Below are 23,011 nucleotides of genomic sequence, written 5' to 3'. Positions count from 1 at the left end.
GGTTATAAGACACATTCCAAAGTTTTTCTGCCTGGAAAGAATCGGAGGTATACCTCTTTGGAGTGTTGCCAGATCACAGAAGAGAAACAACAAGCCCAAAGTGACTTTCCCCACCAAAATGAGAGGGGAGGGGGTTAAAAAATTAAATCCATAATCCACAATTGTCCATTTAAATCAATTAATAAATCGCAGTGGTACATTAGTATATTCATCAAATGGTCGGGAACGTCTTGATTGTTGGTGAATCACATTCTGTGTGTGGTTTAAATACATTACATTGGCAATTGCATTGACCATGTGGCCATTGACCCGTATGCTCGTTGTGTAGGCACTACTTTCTGGTAGCACTAAAAACATCTGACATTTGGATATTAGCCTATAGGCTTCATCTATTCAATAATAGCATTCAGTGTTTTTGGACATCATATTCATTTGCATACTATAAAGTAGCGAAGTATACATATTTGGACGTGGGAATTATGAAGCTAGAGCAAGACTAAAACTGTAAATGACAGTGTGATCAAGTAGTTGATCACACTTTAGTCAAAACGCTACTGTGTTCCATGGAGCCCCCAAAACACAACTTGCGACTACTCATTTTATTTACTGACATTTTTATTACAAAGCAAGCCTAGTCGCTTATAATAAGCGGACATGGCAACACTGGGAATTGGTAATGTTTGGGTAAATACGAATGAGGTATTGTTGTGGAGTCCACACAAGCACGTCTCACAAAGCTCCGCCCTCGACGATTCAAAATGATGTTCTTGTATGAGGGACTCGGCGAGCGAGCGAGCGAGAGAGGGGGAGAGCGAGAGCGCAATCGGTCGGAAATCACTTCACTCTCACATAGGCTATCCACAGAATAGACGCGCGCGGTGAGCTGCGGCAAGAGCGCGAGCCCCGGCGTCCTCAACTCTGAATGGTGAACTGATGATGAGAGCACGCGCACTGGACACTACCGGACATAGCCGTGGAAGATTTTTTCTGTTTTCACTTATATGCACAGACAGTTGTTGACTGAAGGCTGAAGTTTTGGAGGATGCTGTCGTGTGGAATTGGACGTTTCGGGATGCTGTGAGCCCGGTCCGGAGTAGCGCTGGTTCGGGGTTTTCCTTTCGTGCGCAAGGAGAGGACACTTCTCTCTGATGTGCGTAACCACCATCAGCCAAGTTACGCGCTCTTATTTTCTGACGTGACACTTTTTTCAATTCAATTTTAGTGAACCATCCGTGTTAAAAAAGAGGAATTTTAAAGAAAAAGAAAATAAGAGAGCTGACAGCGGAAAAGATTGCTGTTTTTGTATCGACAGGATTGCGGTGGTGCTGAATTTTGGATTTCCAAAGCACTTGATTTGTGGTGTGGAAAGGGAACACGGCTTTCGGTCCGACTCTATCAGCCAAGACTAACTAACTGAGAGGAGTAATATCCGTCAAGGTATATGAGATTTTTTCTATGAATATTTACGCATTTCCACAATTTCTCTCCTGCCAATGTATGCGCTCTCCTTTGATTCTTAACATAAAATGAGGTAGGCTAAAGGAGTCATATAAAGATACTTTTCTTTATAGAGGGGTAGTCTATGTGTGTGTGTCTGTGCATGTGTTTAAATTGTATTTGTGGCAGAAATATACCACTCGACATAGCCTACTATCACAAGGTTGTGTGATTATTTAATTTATCTTTACAATAAATGTTGAGCAAATAACTGTAAAGTGATGCACTCCTCCGATTAAATATCACGAATTTATCGATACCTCAAGTTAACATCGACCGCGGTCGTCCTTAGAGCTGATTAGCGCTCATGTGACATGTTTTCCCTACACTACTGCTATTGATTTTTTTTACAAGAAAAGATTTTTCTACCGAGCGCTCTAGTGGATCGCCAATCTCGCTTTCTAGCCTATTACATTTCCACATATAGAAAACTAGCCCTTGACCCATGAATTCACATAGACTATAGCCTATAACATCATCTAGCTCAAGTTCCAGCCAGTGGATTTTCACGTAGATTTTAATCGATTCCTCGCTCTCATAGAGGCTATTCAACTCTTTCTTGTGCGCTCGCGAACGTCCGTCCATAGTCCATGGAAAAAATCTCTGTCAGCAAACCCTTACATGAACTGCGCTTACTTGCGTATAAACTTGTTCAACGCTTGGAAGCGCTGATTCTAATTAGTTTTTATATTTTTGTGAACTATTATGGGTAAAACCTTAAATGTAAGCAACTATCTTATTTGTTTAGTCTATTCCTCGCTTCCACAACACCTGTTGCACTCGTTTTTGCGCATTTCTCACGTAGCTCTATTTCCGCCTCAGAGCGTGATGGTTGAAAAATGCTGCTGTCCTATTCATTCTAACCCGCAGAATGTCAACTAGTCAACATTTCACGATACGCACTAATTTCCTTCCTTGGTACTATTGAAAGCATTGCGTGTCATCATAACAACGGAATCCGGTCTTTCTAGCCGCTCCCGCCGTCGGGTTACTTTTAAACCTGTTCGTCCGGTCCGGCCGGGAGAGACAGGTGTGAAAACACGGGAAGGCTTGGGCTTCATTCCGCCCATCTGTGATCGGACATCTCGAATCTTTCTGCGGTTCATCTGTAGGCAAAGCGTTCAGACGGATGTAAACTTGTACAGAAGCCCACAATTGCTTGCAAATGATCTGGTCTAACTCGGAGCGCATTCACCCGCAGGTAAAAGTAATTTCCTTTCCTCTCTCATCGAGATCGTGTTCTGTAGGCATCAGCACAAGCGCGAGGCGCGCGCACACACACACACACACACACCGGCACTTGGAAGAGCTTCTCGTGCTGTTCCAGTAGATTATTGATCTGTGGATCTTATAAGCACGTTATTTTATTTCCCCCCATCCATGTCTTTAATATAGCCTAATTCCTCACTCACCCCGGCGGTTATAGGTGAACGCGATTTGAATAGGGTGGGGGCGCTGACCCCCTTATAAAGACGTGTATTAAGACCACTAAACTTGGGTTCTGACTTGCTTTGGCAGTAGTACATGTTTTACTAGTATGAATGTTTCCGTGAGATTCAACTTTAGAACCCTTTTGTTGACGTTTGGACATAGGTTATGTGCTTTGTCAACCTCAACTAATTGCACCTTGTAGGCTATATCTTCTATAGTCTATATGTTTTCATATAAAAAAAAAAGAAAGTTGCAAAACACCGAATGATTTGCATTTCGTGCAGTTGATCGTAAAACAACGAGTCGCGCCATTAAACTGTCCTTATATTGATGGGCGTCAGCGCTGCATATAGAGTCCAGCAAAAAACTGGAGAGAACGAGAAGCTTCACAGCCACAGAGTAAAAAAAAAAAAAAAAAAACTTCGAGTGAACCGAAAAAGACATTGGGATGTTTTCTTTGGGGTTAAAATGTGTTACCTCACTTTATTAAACGTATCCTGGTGTAAATGTTTAAATTGGTCTTATTAGAAATTACATGCAGATTTGACAGCTTGACATTTAAATGTGAAAAAGACAACATGTCCATGCCATGAGGTACACGTTTAATTAGCCATTTCCTCTCATACACACACACACACATGTTTGTTGACAATTCCCACTGTCAAAACCAACTTGAAATGAGACATTTCAACCCTGTGTTCATGGGTCAGTTGTACATATACAAATATCTTTCAGTTTCGTTGCTTCAACATATAGAAAATAATAGTCATCGTCCTTCAGCTATGTCTATAGACAATGAATATAGGCTACTGTACATTGTTCAAGGAAAAATAATTAATGTCTGTTGATCAAAACAACGAAATAACAAGATGACCCATTGTTGAGCTTTACTGCCCGTCATTATATTCCCATTTTTACAGAGTTACAAAACAAATACGCATACATCAAGTAAAAATGTTATGCCTATTTTATTGATTTTATTACAACCTCTATGTCTGTGTAACCATAACAGTAGCAGTCCTCCAGTCTTTGTCTATGCTATCAGTGTGTGTGTGTGTGTGTGTGTGTTAGCTGTGTGTAATGGTGTGTGAGAGTTTGTGTGCCAGCCTTGTGACTGGCCAGCTCTCTCTGTGTAACAGACTGGTAGACAGCAGCGGGGCAGCAGTTCATCTCGTCTGAAAGCGGGCGCAGACTAATCTGGCCCCACAATGGCTGAATGAAATAATTAAAGTAATCCTCTGTGCCTTGCACTTGGCTAGGGAGGGGGGCCTTGGACCACCCATCCTGAACGGGTCACTGAGCGTCATGGAGCTGGTGGCCCGTAGAGCCTGGATGGCTGCAGCCGAGGACAAAAGCTCACGTGAACTCAACTCTGTGGCTGTGGGTGCTGCAAGTCTTGAATCACAAAGCACTCAGTATTTAGGATGTGGTTGGATAGTGTTTGTCGCCTGCTACTATTTACTTTAGCTCATTCTATTTTAGACTGAGTAAACATGAATGCATTTTATTCGAAGGAGCTCACTACACACTTTTTCGATTTCCTTGCTGATTAATCGGCAGCATTACTCAGTTGGTGAGTCTATCGGCTCACCTCAAGTAACTGTAAGCAAATAATTCTTCAGCTTCTCCGCTATAGTTTTTGAAGACATTTCAGATGTGTACTAAAATGTCAGTTGAGCCGGTTGAGTTAACCATTAACCTGAGACAGATGCTGCACTCTTACTTCCTTCTGAGTCAATCATTATCCTGGCTTTAGACAAGAGCTGACTCCTGAACCCTCATAAATGTCAGCGCTTTAATTTAATTCTTTAATTATCGCATCGAAACCGGGATGGGGAGGGGTTAGAACAATCATTGACTAAGGACTCAGTGCGTTACCATGACGCAGTGCCTCAACCAGGAATCCGACTCCTGCTACGGCGGTTACGTAAATGCTTTTATTGCTTATTTTCCCTAGAATCACCTTGCAGCTTCATGCTGAGATGGATGCCACCTGCGGGGTGTCTTGGCAGAGGTATGCCATCCTCATATTCCCATGAGGGTCTTTTGCTGGCAGGGGCCGGGTGAGCGTTGGTACAATGATGAATTTCTCCTTACAAGTCTCTAAAGAGGAAAAGAAGGAGAGCGAGACTGTGAGAGAGGGAGAGAGAAAATCATACAGCAATTTTAAAGCATGTCAGCGGGGGAGGCTTTAGAATAGTAATTAGCCCGTTAAATCTGTTAACCTCCCCCTGCGCTTACAACACAATGGCCTTCTCGACAGTGTATGAGCGCATCTCTGAGAGGGCACGGAAAGGCATAAAATGATGGTGTGCATATGAAAGAGAAAGACAGAGAGATGTATGTGATGTTGTTTACAGAGGCCAGGTGTGAAATGAACATAATATGTTTTTTGCAAACAGGAAATGAGAGGGGAACCATGTTCCCCCGAAGGCTGATGCAAAAATTCTGACCAAATGCACTGTGAATAATGCCAAAGAGCCGATGGTGAGGCTCCATAAGGGGACTCCGATTCACACCTTCCCCTGCGCTCACAGCTATTGATTGTATTAATGACATCCAGCTTATACACAGCAGTACAAGATGAATTAGGCTGCACAGCCTGAGAGCCGAGAATAAATTCTCACAGGATTATGACAGTAGTCATAAATACCGCACTCTGGCGACGCCTGTCTCCATGTGAGGAGATCTTAGCCGTGGCTCGACAATGCCATATTTGAAGACGTTATTAGAGAAGCGGACGCTGCATGTTGATTCAGGGCCTGTCATAAATCTGCTCTCTGACCATGTAAGGATGACGATCAGAACTCTGAGGTGAAGGAAAGCCCCACTGACGGCCCATTGTCATTGTAATGGCTAGGCTTATTGTGTACCTGTGTGAAGGCGAAGTGCTAACTCTCTGCAACTGAAAGGAAAGCTGTCTGCTGGGTAGCCGTGCTTGATTTGACTCTGTTAAGGCCTCCTGTGTCTTGTAAATATTGCTGTCATTAGGGCACACCACTCATATGCACTTATGCATTTCCATTACAAAGGAGAGTTCTCAGCCAAAAGCCTAAGCTGTTGCCACCTTTATATTTTATATACTCAAACATGTTCAGTAGTTTTTCTTTTTTTCATGACCTTCATGTTTTTCCCTAAGATTTTCCATTTGCCTGAGCGCCTGCTCACAGACACACACTGACATTCCTGTGCTGTGTTTGTTTTTAGATCTTGTGTGTAAGTTTTACACACCCACAGACATATATATTGTGCGCACATGCGTTCACATTCACAGAAGAGTGTGGGAAAGGATGTCTACAGCCCACATTTGGGTTCCCAGTGTACAGTGACCCTTTAACACAGACTCTTTACGCTGGGCCCTTGAGAGCGAATGTCGTGAGAGCTTCTCAAACTCTTTATCGCAACAAACAGATTCACACGCTTTTCATTTTGCCAGAAGGTTTTTGAACTTTTTTGATTTTCCAGTGCATGATGAAGATGGGATGTTTTGGTTTAGTTTATATATAGATCTTGTTCTTTTTGTTTTATATAAAAAAAAACAAAAAAAACAAAAACATTTTAGTGCTATTTTTACTGCCCGGTTAATCCTTCACCCAGTGCTTCTGAGGTCCCTGCCCTGCTTTTTCCTGTTGACCTTTTTTCGTCAACACACAGTACAAAATTCAACACACACCTTCAGCGAAGGCTCTGACACATCTCTGTGAAATGCCAACTCCATAAGACGGCCGTTCAAAACCACAATAAGGGATACGTTGCTTTAAAGGTGAGGTATTTTTCACCTCTCTAGCCCCTTTTGTGGTCCACACTGTTTAATTAGCCACATAAAAGTGTGCCAGAGTCGTCTGTCTCGACAGATTCAAAATTAGACTGTGAAATTAGTGAGAAACGAGTCAAGATCTCATCATATGTGTGAACAGGGTCACACATCCCACCCTTCATTTCAGCCTCATTAGTGCATTGTGCTCCCTGCAGTGTCATTGCCTTGTGGCTGCAGTTGTGCAAGTGTTTTTGTATTTGTTGGTGTCTAATTTGTGCATATTAAAACTGCATTTCCCATGTATAGGGGAGTGTGTGAGGTGCACAGTGTCTGATGCGGTTACATTAGCCATTTTTTGATGCTCTAACCACATGAATTTTATTTGTAAATGTGTTCGTGAGAGGCTCACCATGTCATGTGTTTGCTAATGGAAAAATATTGAATGGAACATGCACTAAACTACTACAACCAATCAATACTGATGAGAGTATGGAAGAACCCACTTCCTATTAGTCACCAAATAATAGTCCATTTTACTGACAGTCATTTTTCTTTCTATATTTGTGTGTGTGTGTGGTAGGGGGGTTAACCAAGTTGTACAAAAATATGTTTTTTTTTCAACCTCATAGAAAGTGACATGTAAAGACTTTGATTTTGATTCTTTAGGTTTGGTATTCACAGGCAGAATGTGTACAGAACTGGTTGCAGCGCTCTCACATCCCCCATTGGTTCACCGCTGGGTCGAGTTGAGGTGTCTGTCTCCTCTGGACAGTAATCTAGCAGCCCTGCCTCATTAGCCATGGGGAGTGTGGTGGGATAACATTCCCCATATGTTAGAGTGGTCTGCAATTACCACAGCGGGAAACATCAAAGTAACATGACCTTAAACGTGATGGATTAACAGAATCTGATTTATGTATTATATTTTTTATGTTCTTTTGTAGTTGCTCATACTGAAGTTGTTAATGTTTGGCAAGGTGGCAGGAGAGGGTCGTTGACAATATGCCTTCTATAACCCTGTCTATAACTTCATCATGGGTGTGTGATGTTGCCACAATTTGGGAGCCATTTGCTGTGAAGTGGCCATTGGAAGATTAGAAAACCACACTCTTCTACCATGTGTTCAATAACTTAAAGACTCGGACAGGAAAGGGAAGATTCACATGTAAATTTGTCTTCAAGAATGCTTTTGGTTTCTTTTCCCCATTAAATATCTTTTTTTGTTCTATGGTCCTAATATGATGGTAATCCTTCTTTGTCTGGCTACTATTCTGTCTCTTTACACACCCTGTTTATGTATGGCATAAAACATGTAAGAAGAAGAGCTAGAAGAATGAATGAATGAATGAATGAATGAATGAATGAATGAATGAATGAATGAAACCAAAGATTCACTTTCTAATCTTTGGTTTTTGCCCCTAATACTTTTTTGTTTTGCCCTCCATTTTTCACTGTGTTCTTGAAAGAATTTAATTACAGAATAAATTTGTGAGAATACAAGAATAATACAGAATAAAAGAGGGAGAATTGACCTAAAAGGTAAATATAATAACTAGCCATTAATAAAATGAAGAACAGATTTATTTCTATAAGCTGAAAATAGCATGAGCCAAAAGCTAATTTTAATTGTACTGCCTTAGATATTAGATTTTTTGGTTTTGGCCAAAAAATATGTTTGGCTTGGAGAGATGGGGGGAAATCATGCAGGTTGATTTTGATGGATTTCACCCTTTCGTTGTTCCCTAGGCATGATTCTAGAAATTAGAGCTGAGACAGTGTATCAATAGCTTGGGAAAGGTAGATCAAATAGTGTAGAAATTATTTGGACATCACTTGTCTGCTAGCTTCCTCCTTCTCTTAGGGTACATCAGCCAATACATCTCTTAGGAATATGGACATATGCTGTTTTTACGAATTAGACTTGACACAAAGTTTGCAGAATCAAGGTCAAACACAAGTAACTGTTTGTGACACATTTACTGCCTCTAAAATTGAGAGGTTTACAACACATGAAGGGACGATCAATCATAAATCCCAGGGAATCAGTACCATAAAACTCTGGCTGCCATCACTTTACAGGGTTCTTGGCACTGTCAGATACTTTAAAGGATTGTGTCTGAAGAATGAACGTTTCATTAATCTTATTTGTTTGTTTGCTTGATCTTTTGCAGCAACAGACTGACGATGTACCAGAGTGCCAATGCGATGTGGTCACGGTGGAGTGCCATGCTTGTGTGGATTTTGCTTCTCCTCTGTTGCTCTGCAAATGTAGTCAACACCATCATCTACCAGGTGACCGAGGAGCAGCCGCCCAACACCCTGATTGGCAGCTTGGCAGCTGACCAGGGCCTGCCAGACACAGGTCACCTTTACAAGCTTGAGGTGGGCGCTCCTTACCTCCGTGTGGATGGCAAAACAGGGGAAATCTACACCACGGAGACCCCGATCGATCGTGAGACTCTCAAGGATTGTCGCAACCTTTTCGAGGGTGATCCTTGTTTCCTAGAATTTGAGGTGTCTATTACAGATCTGATGAAAGGCACAGGACCTCGGCTCATCGAAGGCCGCATAGAGATCTTGGATGAGAACGACAACACTCCACAGTTCTCTTCACCTGTCTTGACATTGTCGATCCCTGAGAACACGCATGTGGGTGTGCTATTCGCAATTCCTGTGGCCACCGACAAGGATTCTGGAAGCAATGGCATCGCCGATTACGCGCTAACGACTGGCCCTGAAGCTGCCAACCTTTTCAGCCTGCAGGTGGCGCAAGACTCAGATGAGAAATTGCCACAACTCATAGTATTGGGTAACCTGGATAGAGAGCAGCGAGATTCATATGACCTCAACATAAAAGTGATCGACGGCGGCTCTCCACCTCGCCAGAGTAGTGCCCTGCTCAGGATCACTATTACAGATGCCAATGACAATGTGCCCAAATTTGAGAAGACACACTACGAGGGTGAGCTGCCAGAAAACAGCCCACCGGGTCACTCTGTTCTACAAGTAAGTCATCTCTTTTTTTTATAAATAAACTTTCGATCTAAAACTAAACAAATAGAATAGCATGATGCCAGCAAGGGGGTCATTTCTCTCAGAACACACATACTGGCAAAATGTACATACCTTAAATACATTTATTTTACATTATTATTATTATTTCCCTTTCTTATAAGGTCATGATGTAAGTTTCGCATTGAACTCACCTATAAGCAAGTATATGTTACGCTAAACCTTAAGATTGGGCAATAAGTAATATAGGAGCTGATTTGACAGCCTGGAGATAGAAGTGCACTCAAGCCCAACATACAGAGTCTGACAAGCGCTTGTAAATGGAAGTCTCAGTTATCCCAATGGGCTTTAGCCTCGGTTCCCACACAACAGGGTTAAAGCGGAAGAAATGGGAAAGCCAAATCATATTTTCACGGGCAATCGATTGATCCCTCATGGTCCCTTTAAACACAAGCTTTACAAAACAGGAGAGAGGTATTGACTGGCGGTGAGAATTACATTTTGAACTGTTGTGGAAACGAATGCGCTGCTAAGATTAGGATAGCCGTGAATTCTGGAAGCTTTCCAAGATCAATCTGAGGCAAGTGTCCACGCAAAACAAAAATTTTAATGACTGTTAATCTCTGTCAACAATTAATCCATGCAACCAAGTTGTATTCAAAAAGCATGTCAGAAGACTTTATTTTCCTCTAAGTCCTCATAAGCATCCTTTGAAGCCAAAGTAAATAAGCAGTAGTGGTATTAAAACAGCTTAATTTTATGATTTCAGAGGGTTGTAAGTGTTGATGGAGTGTTTTAGCTTGTTCAGAGAAATGCTCTTCAAATACATTAAATAAAATGAATTCCAGTTTTCATGGCGGATGAAATGGAGTGACTCATATAGAGCAATAATAACTTAAGCACCATGAATAATCTTATGACTGACTCAGATTAAGGCTGTTCTCTGTAATACATGGGCTGAAACACCATGCATGTTTCATACACACCCAAGGACAAAAAGAGGAGAGGAACAAGGAAATCTTGATTATTTGAAAGCTTTAATCAAGCCAGACTTTGATTTATAGTAGTTTAAAATTATTCCCAATTTCACAATATACCTGAAGGATTTATACAGTAGAAATCTTTGCCAAGACTGAGTAACTTAAGTGATGTCTCAAATTGACTTCATCTAGCAAACTACAGCTAATTTTGGATAATTTGACTCAGCCTAATCATGATTAATCCCACTGAGTAAATACATTTCTCATTTCTCTTCGTATATTGCATATTGAATAATAATAAATTGTTTATGCATAATTGTACCACTAATTATGCATAAACATAATTTTGGGGGATATTTTGGGGATATTTAATTTAATTTTATCAATCAATAAATTCCTCTTGAAACAAACTTTTTTGTATTATTTTAATTTAATACTGTAAAGCTGCTTTGATACAATCTGTATTGTGAAAAGCGCTATACAAATATACTTGACTTGACTTGACTTAATTAGTGAAAGCACAAACTGCCTTCTAAAATCAATTGAGGTGTGCTTGATATTAAATTCTTAGAATATTCAGTATATTTATTAATTAGACTAAATTAGTCTTGTGGTTGGATGAGCTTCTGGGTCTTTTTTTCTTTCTTTTTTTTTGTTGGAAAATTCCATGTTTTTGCCATGCTTATTTTATGCAGCTTACAATGAGCTACACCTAGTTCTGATATTCCTGACTACACATTTTAACCCCTGTATTGACTCTGATGTGTAAACCTGTGATTATATAATCTGTTTTGTAAACTAATGTTTCAGAGCTTTGCTTAGTTTCATTTTGTGTTTTGTGGATTTAGGTGAAGGCCAATGACTCTGACATGGGGCCCAATGGAGAGGTGACCTACAGCCTTCATCAGGCACCATCAGCAGTCCAAAGGCTTCTTAGCATTGACCGCAACACAGGCACCATTTTTGTCAAAGGCTCGGTGGATCGTGAAGAAATCAGCATGCTCAAGTTCTATGTCCAAGCTAAAGACAATGGTCCCCAATCAAAAAGCTCCAAATCCCTTGTGACTATCACAGTGAAGGACCAGAATGACAATGCACCCTTAATCAAGATCCGGGGCATTGGTCTTGTGACACATGAAGATGGTGTCGCTAACATATCGGAGGACATGCCTGTGGGCACAGCTGTGGCTCTGGTGGAGGTATTAGATAATGATGAGGGCGAAAATGCAGTTGTGACCTGTGTGGTTGCAGGGGATGTCCCATTTCAGCTGCGTTCAGCTAGCGAAACTGGCAATGACCGCAAGAGGAAGTACTTCCTCCAGACAACCACGCTACTAGACTATGAACGGATCAAAGACTACAGGATTGAAATTGTGGCAGTGGACTCTGGCAATCCTGCACTATCCAGCACAAATTCCCTGAGGGTGCAAGTGACAGACATGAATGACAACTCCCCGGTCTTCTCACCCTCCTTGTACCAGGTAGAATTTGCTGAGGAGAACCAGCCAGGTGACAAGGTTCTGGATGTGTTAGCCACGGATGCTGACAGCGGGACTAATGCAGAGCTGACATACAGTATAACTGGTGGATCAGTCCCTGAGGGACTGTTTGAAATTAACCCTAACACAGGAGAAGTACGTGTCATGAGCCAGTTGGACCGTGAACAATTAGATCACTATCAGTTTCTAGTTGCAGCAGCTGATAAAGGTGTACCAAGCTTGAGAGGAACTGCCACTGTTGTTGTTAAAGTGCTCGACAGAAACGACAATGACCCCAAATTTATGCTCAATGGTTACAGCTTCTCAGTCCAAGAGAACATGCCACCCCTTAGTCCTGTTGGAATGGTAACAGTCACCGATCACGATGAGGGTGACAATGCTCGTGTTCAACTCTCTGTAGAACCAGACAATGGCAAGTTTATGATTCAAAATGGAACGTACACCATCCTTTCGACTATTTCCTTTGACAGGGAAAAGGAGAGTACCTACAGTTTCCGACTTAAAGCTGTTGATGGAGGTGACCCACCACGTTCCTCCTACGTTGGCATTACTATTAATGTGCTTGACGAGAATGACAATGCTCCTTATGTCACCAAGCCCTCGAACTCCTCATACAAGTTCTTGAATCCCCGCACCAGCCCAGAAACCCATGTAGAACACGTTGAGGCGGAGGACATTGATATTGGTTTAAATTCTGAGCTGGAGTTCAGTATTGTAGGGGGTAACCCTCATGGCTTGTTCCGCATCTCTTCAGAAGGTGAGGTTACGTTGGCTAAAGAGTTCACACCCAAACACATTGGTCTCCACCGTCTGGTAGTAAAAGTTAGGGACAGAGGCACACCGCCACGCCATACGACTGCACTGGTTCACATCTATGTCAATGAGACCATCGGCAATGTCTCACATGTCGAAGGACTTGTTGGACACAGTCTTTATACGCCACTTGAAATGGACATTGCAGGCGATCCAGATTATTCTCATGACCAGCATAGTAACATTCTCTTTGGAGTCTTGGGCGGCCTTTTTGTGGTCATTCTAATCATTGTGGTGGCAGTGATCATCAGGCATGTGCTGAAGGAGAATAAAAGTGGCTACCAAGCAGGCAAGAAGGAGACCAAAGACCTCTATGCTCCCAAACCAGGACCTAAGAGTAATAAGAACAAGAAGGCAAAGAAAAGCAAAGCTCCAAAGCCTGCCAACCCATCTGAAGAGGACGAGGGGGGAAGTCTTCAAAAAGGCCTAAAGTTCAACCTCATGGATGATAACGTCAACGATAGCCCTAGGATTCACCTGCCGCTCAACTACCCCCCTGGGAGCCCAGACCTGGGGCGACACTATCGGTCTAATTCTCCTCTGCCATCCATTCAGCTCCAACCTCAGTCACCTTCTGCCTCAAAGAAACACCAGGCAGTGCAGGACCTGCCGGCCACCAACACCTTTGTAGGAACCGGGGACAACAACTCAACAGGCTCAGACCAGTATTCGGATTACAGCTACAAGGCCAACTCTTCAAAATATAGCACCAAACAGGTAGGAGACGACTTCGAAAGCATGGCAGGGTACCACAGTCCAGAGAACCACAGAGGGTACCACAGCCCAGAGTACCATAGAGGGTACCACAGTCCAGAGTACCATAGAGAGTACCACAGCCCAGAGTACCTCAGCCCAGGGTATCAAAGCAACGGGTATCACAGCAACATGGTGTGGACTAAGGGCATGTATTAGGCGGGAACTGAATGAATGTCAAACCAAAGCTGCACTGATCACAAAGCATGCTCATCACTTGATTGAAAGAAATTTGTTTTTATTTGTCAATCTTTTTGTTTTGTTTTTTGTTTTTGCAGTTCTGTATCATTTATATCCTGAAGGAAACATATGATTTAATTTAATTATTAATCATTTAAATGAAGGAGACAATACCGCACATTCTTATTTTTATTTTCTTAGAGAGCCGTTTTCATTTGGACAGTGTTTATTGCTGCCCCTCAAAAGATGAACATAACTACTTCTAATACCCTTTGAAACACATTTGTGGTGTAATAACCTTCAGACCAGAGTGATGTGCCTTTTTTTCTTTTCTTTTTTTGCCCTGAAAAACAACAAATAACAGCCGTCATAGTTTTGATATCTTTTGTTAGGCTAGCTTCAGGTATTTGCACACTTGTTAATGTGTCAAAATTATTCTAAAAAGCAAAACTTTCACGTTGTATTTTTGCATAAAAAAGAAAGTGTGCTGAATAGAATAAAATACACAGGAAGGACGGTCAATTAAACTGAACGTATTTGAACGTTTCCATGGCACATTTTGACAGACCTTTAAAAATGTCTTTAATTATTTGGACCTGGTTAGTCAGAGTTCAATTATTTATACAGATTAATGACTGGTATTTCCCACCTTCTTTCTCAAGCTTCATTGATTGTGCATGCAAAAAGTGGCTTCTTTTTGTTATGTTCATAAATGAAATGGCTTAATGCAGATACATTAGCTACTGATGTCAAAGTGTGCCATCGAGCATTTTTGAATTAACTGCGGGATTTTCAGTCAGGCTGTGAATAATTCACATTCATTGTAAATAGAAAGCTACTTGACATTTAAACTAGATCACTTTTCTATAATACTGAACAAGAAAACCAAAAATGAGTATAGTTTGTCTTGGATTTTATTAGCAAACCTTTGGAGACAATCATTGGAAAAGGTTTTTTTTTATGCAAGTTGTATATTGTGAATATTAATAACAACCTGTTGTGTGTGTGTGTGTGTGTGTGTGTGTGTGTGTGTGTGTGTGTGTGTGTGTGTGTGTGTGTGTGTGTGTGTTCATCCCTTATTATGTTTGTTTTGTGGAATGGCGATGAACAACTTAAATAGCTTTATACAGAAAAATTTACTTAATTCGTTCTTAACACACCAAACATTTTTTGATACCAAATTTGTAAATATACAGTTTAGAACCAACTAGATAGATAATAGATCTCTGCTGCTTTGATAGTGGCTCCATCTTTTAATTTTTGTACATTTGATGTTCAAAGCGTGTTCATATTTAAAGCAATAATCACTTGTGTGAAAAGATGCAATGTTAAAATTATGTCCTGCAGGAGCGGCACATTTATACAACGCAGCACACGCATCATACAAGTTGAATATGACACAACACTTTGCATTCTGTGTAGAGCGTGTATCATCTGTGGAACTTTTTAAAGCTGCAGACATTCCCACTTTCTGTTTAATTTCTGTCATGTGTTTTTTTGTTTCTGTTGATTTGTAATTTGTATTTTGTATTTTTTACAAGTAAAGAAGTTGGCTTTCAATAAAACTTTTGTGAAGGTTTTACATTGTGGATTTAATGTTAAACAGAATCAGTGCATTGAAATTATTCACCAGGGGACACTAATTCTTAAGGTACAGTATTTCATTTCCATATTCCCATATTTATTTATTACATTGCCCTTTCAGTGCATCACATATTACCTGTAAACATTCACTTTTTATTTATTATCTGACACCATAAAATGTCTACTTCAAAAGCTTTTTAAAATTCTCACAGTACCAGTGAGCACAGGTCGATGTGGTTGCATTACCGCAGCTTTTGTTTTAAGCTGATATCTAGACAAATGGATTGATTTTGCTTTACTTCTCAGCAAGTTAAGTTTTATAGTATTCACAAAATGGCAAAATGTCCGTTTTGAGTGATCCATATCTTAACACAATTAATACGACACATTTACAACATCACTCCTCTGGGATTGAGCCAAACATGTAGTCATTTGCTTTTTTTGTGTATTTCTGTATGTTTTTGTTTTTCTCATTCCTACTGCACATCACAGGAACAAAATCATGTTCCAAGAGGATTTGAGCAGTGCAGACTTGGCGTATCCGAATGACCCTAGAGGAAAGTGAGGTGTTTTGTACAGGTCCTGTCAATCAAAGGCCATTTTTTTGGGCTCCATCTTTAGATTCAAGGAATAGGATCAAGGGATGGTTGTCAGAGGTCTTGTTAGGTTTTTTTTTGTACAATTCGATTGGCTCCTTGTATGCCGGCAGCTAATCTGGGCCACAAAAAAAAAAAAAAAAAAAAAAAAAAAAAAGACACACACATGCAGTCTTTCCTGCCGCTGCTGAACATTTAAATTCTAGCAGCGTCTGTGCTTCTTAAAAGCTGGACAATTTTGCCCTCAGCTTGCACCGTCACCATGGCAACGGACTGACCAGTGTGTGTTGTATGCTGACTCACAGACTGCTCTGAGTGCAGGTGGGGGAGAGAGAGAGAGAGAGAGAGAGAGAGAGAGAGAGAGAGAGAGAGAGAGAGATTAGTAGGGATCATTGAGAGGAAAAAAAGACAAAAAAATGTATCCAATTAGAAAAAAAATAAAAATAAGTGCCGTTCCACACCATTATTCCATGTCCTACTCTGTTCATGACACCCAAGGTGCTTCATGCTAATGGAAGAAACAGGCCATTCATTAATTCATTCATTCATCTGGTCACATTCCCTTCTATCATGGGGTAGTACTGTCCACTTTACATTTCATTAAAATTAACTTTGAATGTGGTCATATATTGAATATTGGACTCTACTGTACCTTAAGATTGTCATTGTCCCTGTGATCTGCTTTCAATGACAGAAATCAAAGAAGAGGGGATAATGCAGCCTTAAACCAGTTCCTGTATGTGCTTGCATAGCATTTCATTTCTATACATTGTTTGGTATGACAAAAACCATACAAAAACCATACAAAATATAGCATACAGTGTTATTTAACTAGTCCGCAAAGTCTTAAATACACATTTATAAATTCTACCTTTTACCTTCATAAGAGTTTCATCCTATTGTGCTTGTTTAGCTTCCACTCGGTTCTCCCAGTTGTAAAAACTTCAGTCAGAGCATGATTGAGAATTAGTGGATGTCGCTTTGATGTCGGTCCCTTTCATTTTAGGAAAACATGAATTGGAAGATAAAACAAGAGGCTGTCCATTTGTTCCCGCTTTTTCTAGCTCTCGTCTCGTGTGTCTTGTGACTGTACCCGTTATAGAGCAAAAATCTATTTTTTGAAATGTAAAGTCAATTATGCAAAACAGTTCTGTGGTCTGGGCTGCGGTAGGCTACAGCAGCTGCGAGTCACCCTTTAGCAGCTTCAGTAGTATCTTTATCTCAGCAGTCTGTCCACCTTTCTTTCCTTTAAATAAGCAAATAAGTGCCTACCATTGCTTAGCGCTTAATCAGGCTGAACAAACTCGCCAGTAATAATCGTGACTCATACGGAGACAATATAGCTGAAGGGGGAAAGAGGAAAACAAAATTGTTTCAAAGGAACTCTGACGGAATATTAAGCAACCAGCTTCATTTGCATTATTCAAGTGTTTTAGTTGACAATGCATCTAATTAAAATAAAGAGCTGTTAAATGAAGCCCCTTTTCCTCCATTCACCTTGACTTAAATTTTTTAACACATAGAGAATATGGAGAATCATTAGCTTTGCTGTGCCTAACACCTGCAAGAAGCACCAGACTGATAGCATCCTTTGTATGCATTTTACAAGGGAAATTACTCCATTTGGAGTGATGCCGCTAAATTGCACTCTTTGCCCGCCACACTGACTGTTTTACATGTGCTATTTAATGCATGTACATTTCAAGTCATTATCTCAAAATGATGAGCTACTAAGTCCTAATTATTTTATGAAAAATATACATTGACAGAAAAAGTTGATCAAAGTTGTCATATTTGACTTTTTATGTAATAGTTATGTTTTTTTTATGTCATAATTATCTCAATTTTGACTTTCAGACTAGTACTTTCCCAAAGCATGACTTTTTATAATGTTGCAGAAATGTGCTCCCACATTTTCTGTCACTGCATCCATTCTTTTGAGTTTTGTTTTAAGAAGAGAAGGAAGCATAGATAAGAAATGAAGGCAGTAACAGTGACATCTGTGTTTTGAGCTTTCCTTCACGTTTTGTTGAGGGAAGGAAATAAGAGAGGAAAGAAGTGGAAGGAAGTGACAGTGGCATCTGTGCCAGTGCATTGCCATTAAAAAAGAACGGAATGGAAGGAATAAATGAAAAAAATAAAGGGCACTGATATTTCTGCCTTTTGAGGTTTACAAGTTTGTTGAGAAAAGAAAGGAAGGAATGAGTTCTGGATAGCCCTGTTGCTTCATAGCATTTGAGGTGTGAACTTAATGAGACACATAACTAAGCTTGTCTTTTTGTTTGTTTTGGGCCATGTTGACACTCTGTTGTAATATGCTAATTAGCTGCCAGTGCCTTTCATAACATGCTTTTTGTGAGTCTTCATGTGCTGTACTCCTAAAATTTGAATGTGGTACTGCCATAAAGATGTCTCTCTTTCCATGGCTTAAAATTCTGTCCCCTTAGCACCTCCCTGTTATTACTGTACTTGTTTCACAAGATACGTTGCTGTCCTGTGGGCTTAAATCTGGGACAACAGTGGCAGACAGGTAGATGGTCATCTTGACGCACACATAAAGGAGTGTTTTTGCCTCTCTGTAATCAGTGAATTCCTGAGAGTACAAATCACTCAGCGAAGGAGAATTACTCTAGCCTTGCTGGTGTGTGAGTGAGTCACAGTGAAGGCACGTGTGCAAGCCCTTCCAGCTCTCTGGGGGAAAGATAAGGGGACACGTATGCACAAAGGTGAGCAAGAACACAAAGGTTCCTCTATGTGGAACTCTGACATTCACTGTCAGAGCCTCTCTCATTAAGGAGCCTGTCTCTGGGCTCACACTACAACCCGACATCAAGGTCGAACACATTAGCTTTCATTTAGCTCCATTATCTAGATTATCTGAGCTGATCTAATGATAAGTATTAGCAAAGTTCAGCTCTGTGGTCAATGTTAAAGAACTAGTCGACTGTCAGTTGCTGCTCAGTTGGGATTGAGGCCATATGGCTCTCTCTGGGCATATGTGTACCATTATTTGAATGGCCTCTGATTAGTGATTAGTGTGTTAGGACATGCTAATTGGGAAATGTTTCCGGTTAGCCTTTAGGGTTTAAGGCTTGGGCAGCTGGGTGGAGACCAAAGGACATGCCAGATTTTTAACCAAAAGTACATACAACTTTTTGCTAAAACAGAGAACCAATATACCAATATATATATACGACCAGAGTATATGTGTATTTCAGCTTTAATCACATGCGATTTCAGGACATAGCGGCAACACAGTCGAATCTCACTGGATTATCTGCATAGGGCAAAGTCAGCTGTACATAGAACTGCACTGTCATACCTGAAATGTAGATTCTTGTCACTTGTTGTCAGTTCAGAAGGAAAGTTAGGTTGTTTGCCTGCCATTCTCGCTGTGTTTGTACAGTGTATGAGCAACGCACTGATGACATGATGTCTGCTGACCAAATGAAATGATTGAACGAACATATTATATATATATATTTATTTAGACCACTTAACATAGTGATTGCTATCAGAATATGAGGAGATTTCAACCAGCATAGCAAAAAAAAAATTCTGTAGAGAATTACCTATTGCACCTTTTTAAGTCTAAAAGCTAAAAAAGCTGAATTTTCAGCAGCCATAACTCCAGTCTGCAGTGTCACGTGATCCTTCTAGAAAGCATTCTAATAAGATGATTTTGTGGTCAATTATTACTGGAGTTCAATTATTAATAATTCTCATTATTATCAATGTTAAAATAAAATGTTTTGTTTCTTAATACTTTTGTGGAAACCATGATATATATATATATATATATATATATATATATATATATATATATATATATATATATATATATATATATATATATATATTTTTTTTTTTTTTTTCAGGATTCCTTGATTAATAGAAGGTTTAAAGCACAGTATTTTTTTCTATATGGAAATCCTTTGTAACATTATGCATTTAATGCCACTTTTGATCAATTTAATGCAGTGTTCTCAACTGGTTTGGCCATGAAACCCAAATTTTTCCATGGTCATTCCCACATTTTTAGGAATTTGATATTTATACTAATTAATATTTTAATTATAATAAACACTTTTTGTTATAGGCTACTGGTATGAACTCTCCTCATATCCTGATAGCAATCAATAATAGAAGTGGTCTAAATATATATATATATAAATGCACATATATATTTGGTCCGAATGCAGTGATACAATGTCATACTGTTACCGACACATGTATTTTCATACCAGTCCATACACCCTGCTCGCGTACACATCACATGTCATCAGCGTTTTCCGTTAAGGCTATGCAGTTGTAGACCCAGCGGAACAAACAAACAGCAGCCGCCTTTTACAGTTCCTCCTGAACCAATGCAACAAGTTCATGCTGTGTTCATGCCATGTCATAACCGTACGAGATATGACAACCCGTGACGTTGCACCCGGCCGGAGCTGCTCATGTCCTCAGACCTCGGAATTAGGCGTTTCAATGTCAACACTATCAACACAGAAATGAATCTGCAGCAGTCAGGTGGAACAACTAGAGCTCTGTAAGTCGTTTAAGTTCATTATTATTGTAATGTTATGTGCTTTGTGACATGAGGTAATTTAACGTAACGTACTCTCTTGTGACGCGTTGCAGACTGGGGCTGGAACTTATGCTTTCAAAGCTAGCTTGCTATAGCTAGCCTCTCTTTAAATAGCTACTCCAAACTAGCATTTGCTAATACAATGAAGTTTGTAAGTTGGTATGAACCACCACAGTCATAAAAAATATAGGAAATAACAAAACAAGTGGAAAATAAAATGGTATTCTGGAAACTACAGTTACCATGGTAAACACAATATAACATAAACTAATAATAAAACATCAAATCCATCCCAGCCAACACACAACGTACAACTTATGTCATTTATTTGTACCTTTTGGTTATTTCATGACTTGCTAAATGAAAACGTAAACGACGTTGCATGCTCATAATTTCATTATCTCTTTGTTATATAGTGAAGTGATACTATACAGCGCGCGGCTCCACATTTGCGTGATCAATTGAGTGGATGGACGGGAAAGTTCGTTTTTCTGAGGTCAGAGACTTTCTATTTCGTTAAGACATTTTTTTTTTTTTTTACTTAAGAACAATGACACTGACACACAGCCTGACAACATCTCATCTGACAGATAGCAGATCGGCAGATACTGAATCAGGACAACGCGTTTTTCTCAGGCACCCTTTACTTAAACTGCTTCGGACAGAAGTGTCCACACTCCTCAGATTTCACTCGCGTCTTTTAAAATAAAAGTCTTGCATCAGAAAAACATACAATTACGCTTGTTTCTGCTGTTGTTTCTTTAACTAGCATTTTTGTGCCGCGACCCACCGGTGGAGAAACACTGATATAATGCATTTTTGCAGAATAATCACTGGAAGGAATTACATACATTACATTGTATTATTTCACTATATTACTGTTTCATTGTATATATAGGCTAATCAAATAACCTCATAGTGAGCATAGAAGACTTCTTTGAAAAACATTTTAAAAATATAATTATTATATATATTACTTAATTATTCCAGTCTCCGTAGTAGCTTATGTGCACACACTTAATTTTACGTCTGAACTGTTTCTATTTTTATTTCTATTAAGGGATTTTAGAGATTACATTTGAGACAAAGCTGACATGTAGCCTATTGGTTCTCCTGAGCTATAAACTGAGCATATAAAGTTGTCCTCTGGGGTCTTTCTCAGGTTGATAAAGGCCCAAGCGGTGCATAAAACGTTTCTCTTTATCTCCCTCTCTCTTGTTCTCTCCCCTGTCACTTTACTCTTGTGGGCTGTCATTGTTTCTGGGCGAGGTGTCGTGTGCCGTGTGGTGACTGCACTCTTTGCCTGTGCAACTGCAGAATCCGACTGCTACTCCACTTCTCTCCTCCCCGGAGGCCCATCCACACACCCTGGCATTGTCAGGCAACATCTGCTGAAATTACGCCTGGCTGTCCCCCTCCTGCGCGCACACACATACTCGCTCTCCGCACAGACGCTGACAGCGTCCATCTTTATAGCTCCTGACAGCGGATGAATGAACTCGCTTGCGCTTGCTCAACTACTCGCTCAGACAAATACACACACCCAGATGCGCTCGGCTGCATGGACAGAAATTAGCCTCATAATCGTAAAAACGAACATGAAATCCAATCAAACCCTTCATGTGCACAGTCAACAGAGTTTAATCCCTTTATTTATGCATTTGCTAGCTCTAAATAAAAAAAATAAAAAATAAAAAATTCACTTTGCATAGCCATTAAGATAATTTTAGTCCAATGATGTTACAGAGATTTGCATGGTGCGTGTTTATGGCATATTTAGCGTTCTGCCTCACTGCTCTGCTCTTCTGCCTCATAAGGCACTTGCTGTTCGCTGTGTCTACAGATCTGCTTTTAATTTCACAATAAGGACACAGAGAGAAACGTAGAGATCCTTCAGAAATCATTCTAGTATACTGGTTTAGTGCAAAAAAAAAAAAAAAAAAAATCTTATCAATGTTGAAAACGGTTGTTCTGCTTAATATTTTTGTGGAAACTGAATTTTTTTGTCACTTTTGATCAGATGCATCCTTGCTGAATAAAAGCATTCTTTTTTTTTTAAGTAAAATAATAAATCTTATTGTCCCCACACTTTTGAACGGTCATTTGCAATTGTATCAATTTTTAGGAGGACCCTAGCATATAGGATAGCAGTTAACGCACGTTGACTTAAAGCCCCACAACTTTAAGTCTGCAAACCCAATATTTAGAGCAAACCAAGAAGCCATACGGACAGAGCCTAAATGGCCGTAGGTGATTTGGCTCGTATTGCTAGTAAACAGCAGTGACAGAACAGATGTTTTTTAGCATAATGGCACACACACTTA

The 23,011-nt window shown here is 40.1% G+C and overlaps 1 protein-coding gene across 3 annotated transcripts in view; it reads left to right on the top strand.

Moving 5' to 3' along the window:
- The first annotated feature begins 769 nt into the window (after positions 1–769).
- The window catches only part of pcdh1b (protocadherin 1b), a 162,636-nt gene continuing 140,394 nt past the window's right edge, over positions 770–23,011 (top strand). The window contains exons 1-3 of one of the 3 annotated variants that reach the window (XM_082178530.1): positions 770–1,437; positions 8,857–9,691; positions 11,526–13,706. In XM_082178530.1, the coding sequence (XP_082034656.1) occupies positions 8,870–9,691; positions 11,526–13,706 (3,003 nt within the window). In that variant the 5' untranslated portion in view covers positions 770–1,437; positions 8,857–8,869. Of the gene's footprint in view, positions 1,438–1,466; positions 2,699–8,856; positions 9,692–11,525; positions 13,707–23,011 lie in introns of those variants that run through there. The other 2 variants (XM_082178532.1, XM_082178531.1) reach the window with 2 other exon arrangements.

The sequence above is a fragment of the Leuciscus leuciscus genome (assembly GCF_965113295.1).
Source record: "Leuciscus leuciscus genome assembly, chromosome: 8".
Taxonomy (NCBI): Eukaryota; Metazoa; Chordata; class Actinopteri; order Cypriniformes; family Leuciscidae; genus Leuciscus; species Leuciscus leuciscus.
Note: the sequence above shows the minus strand (reverse complement) of the source record. Positions and strands in the feature narration are given on the sequence as shown.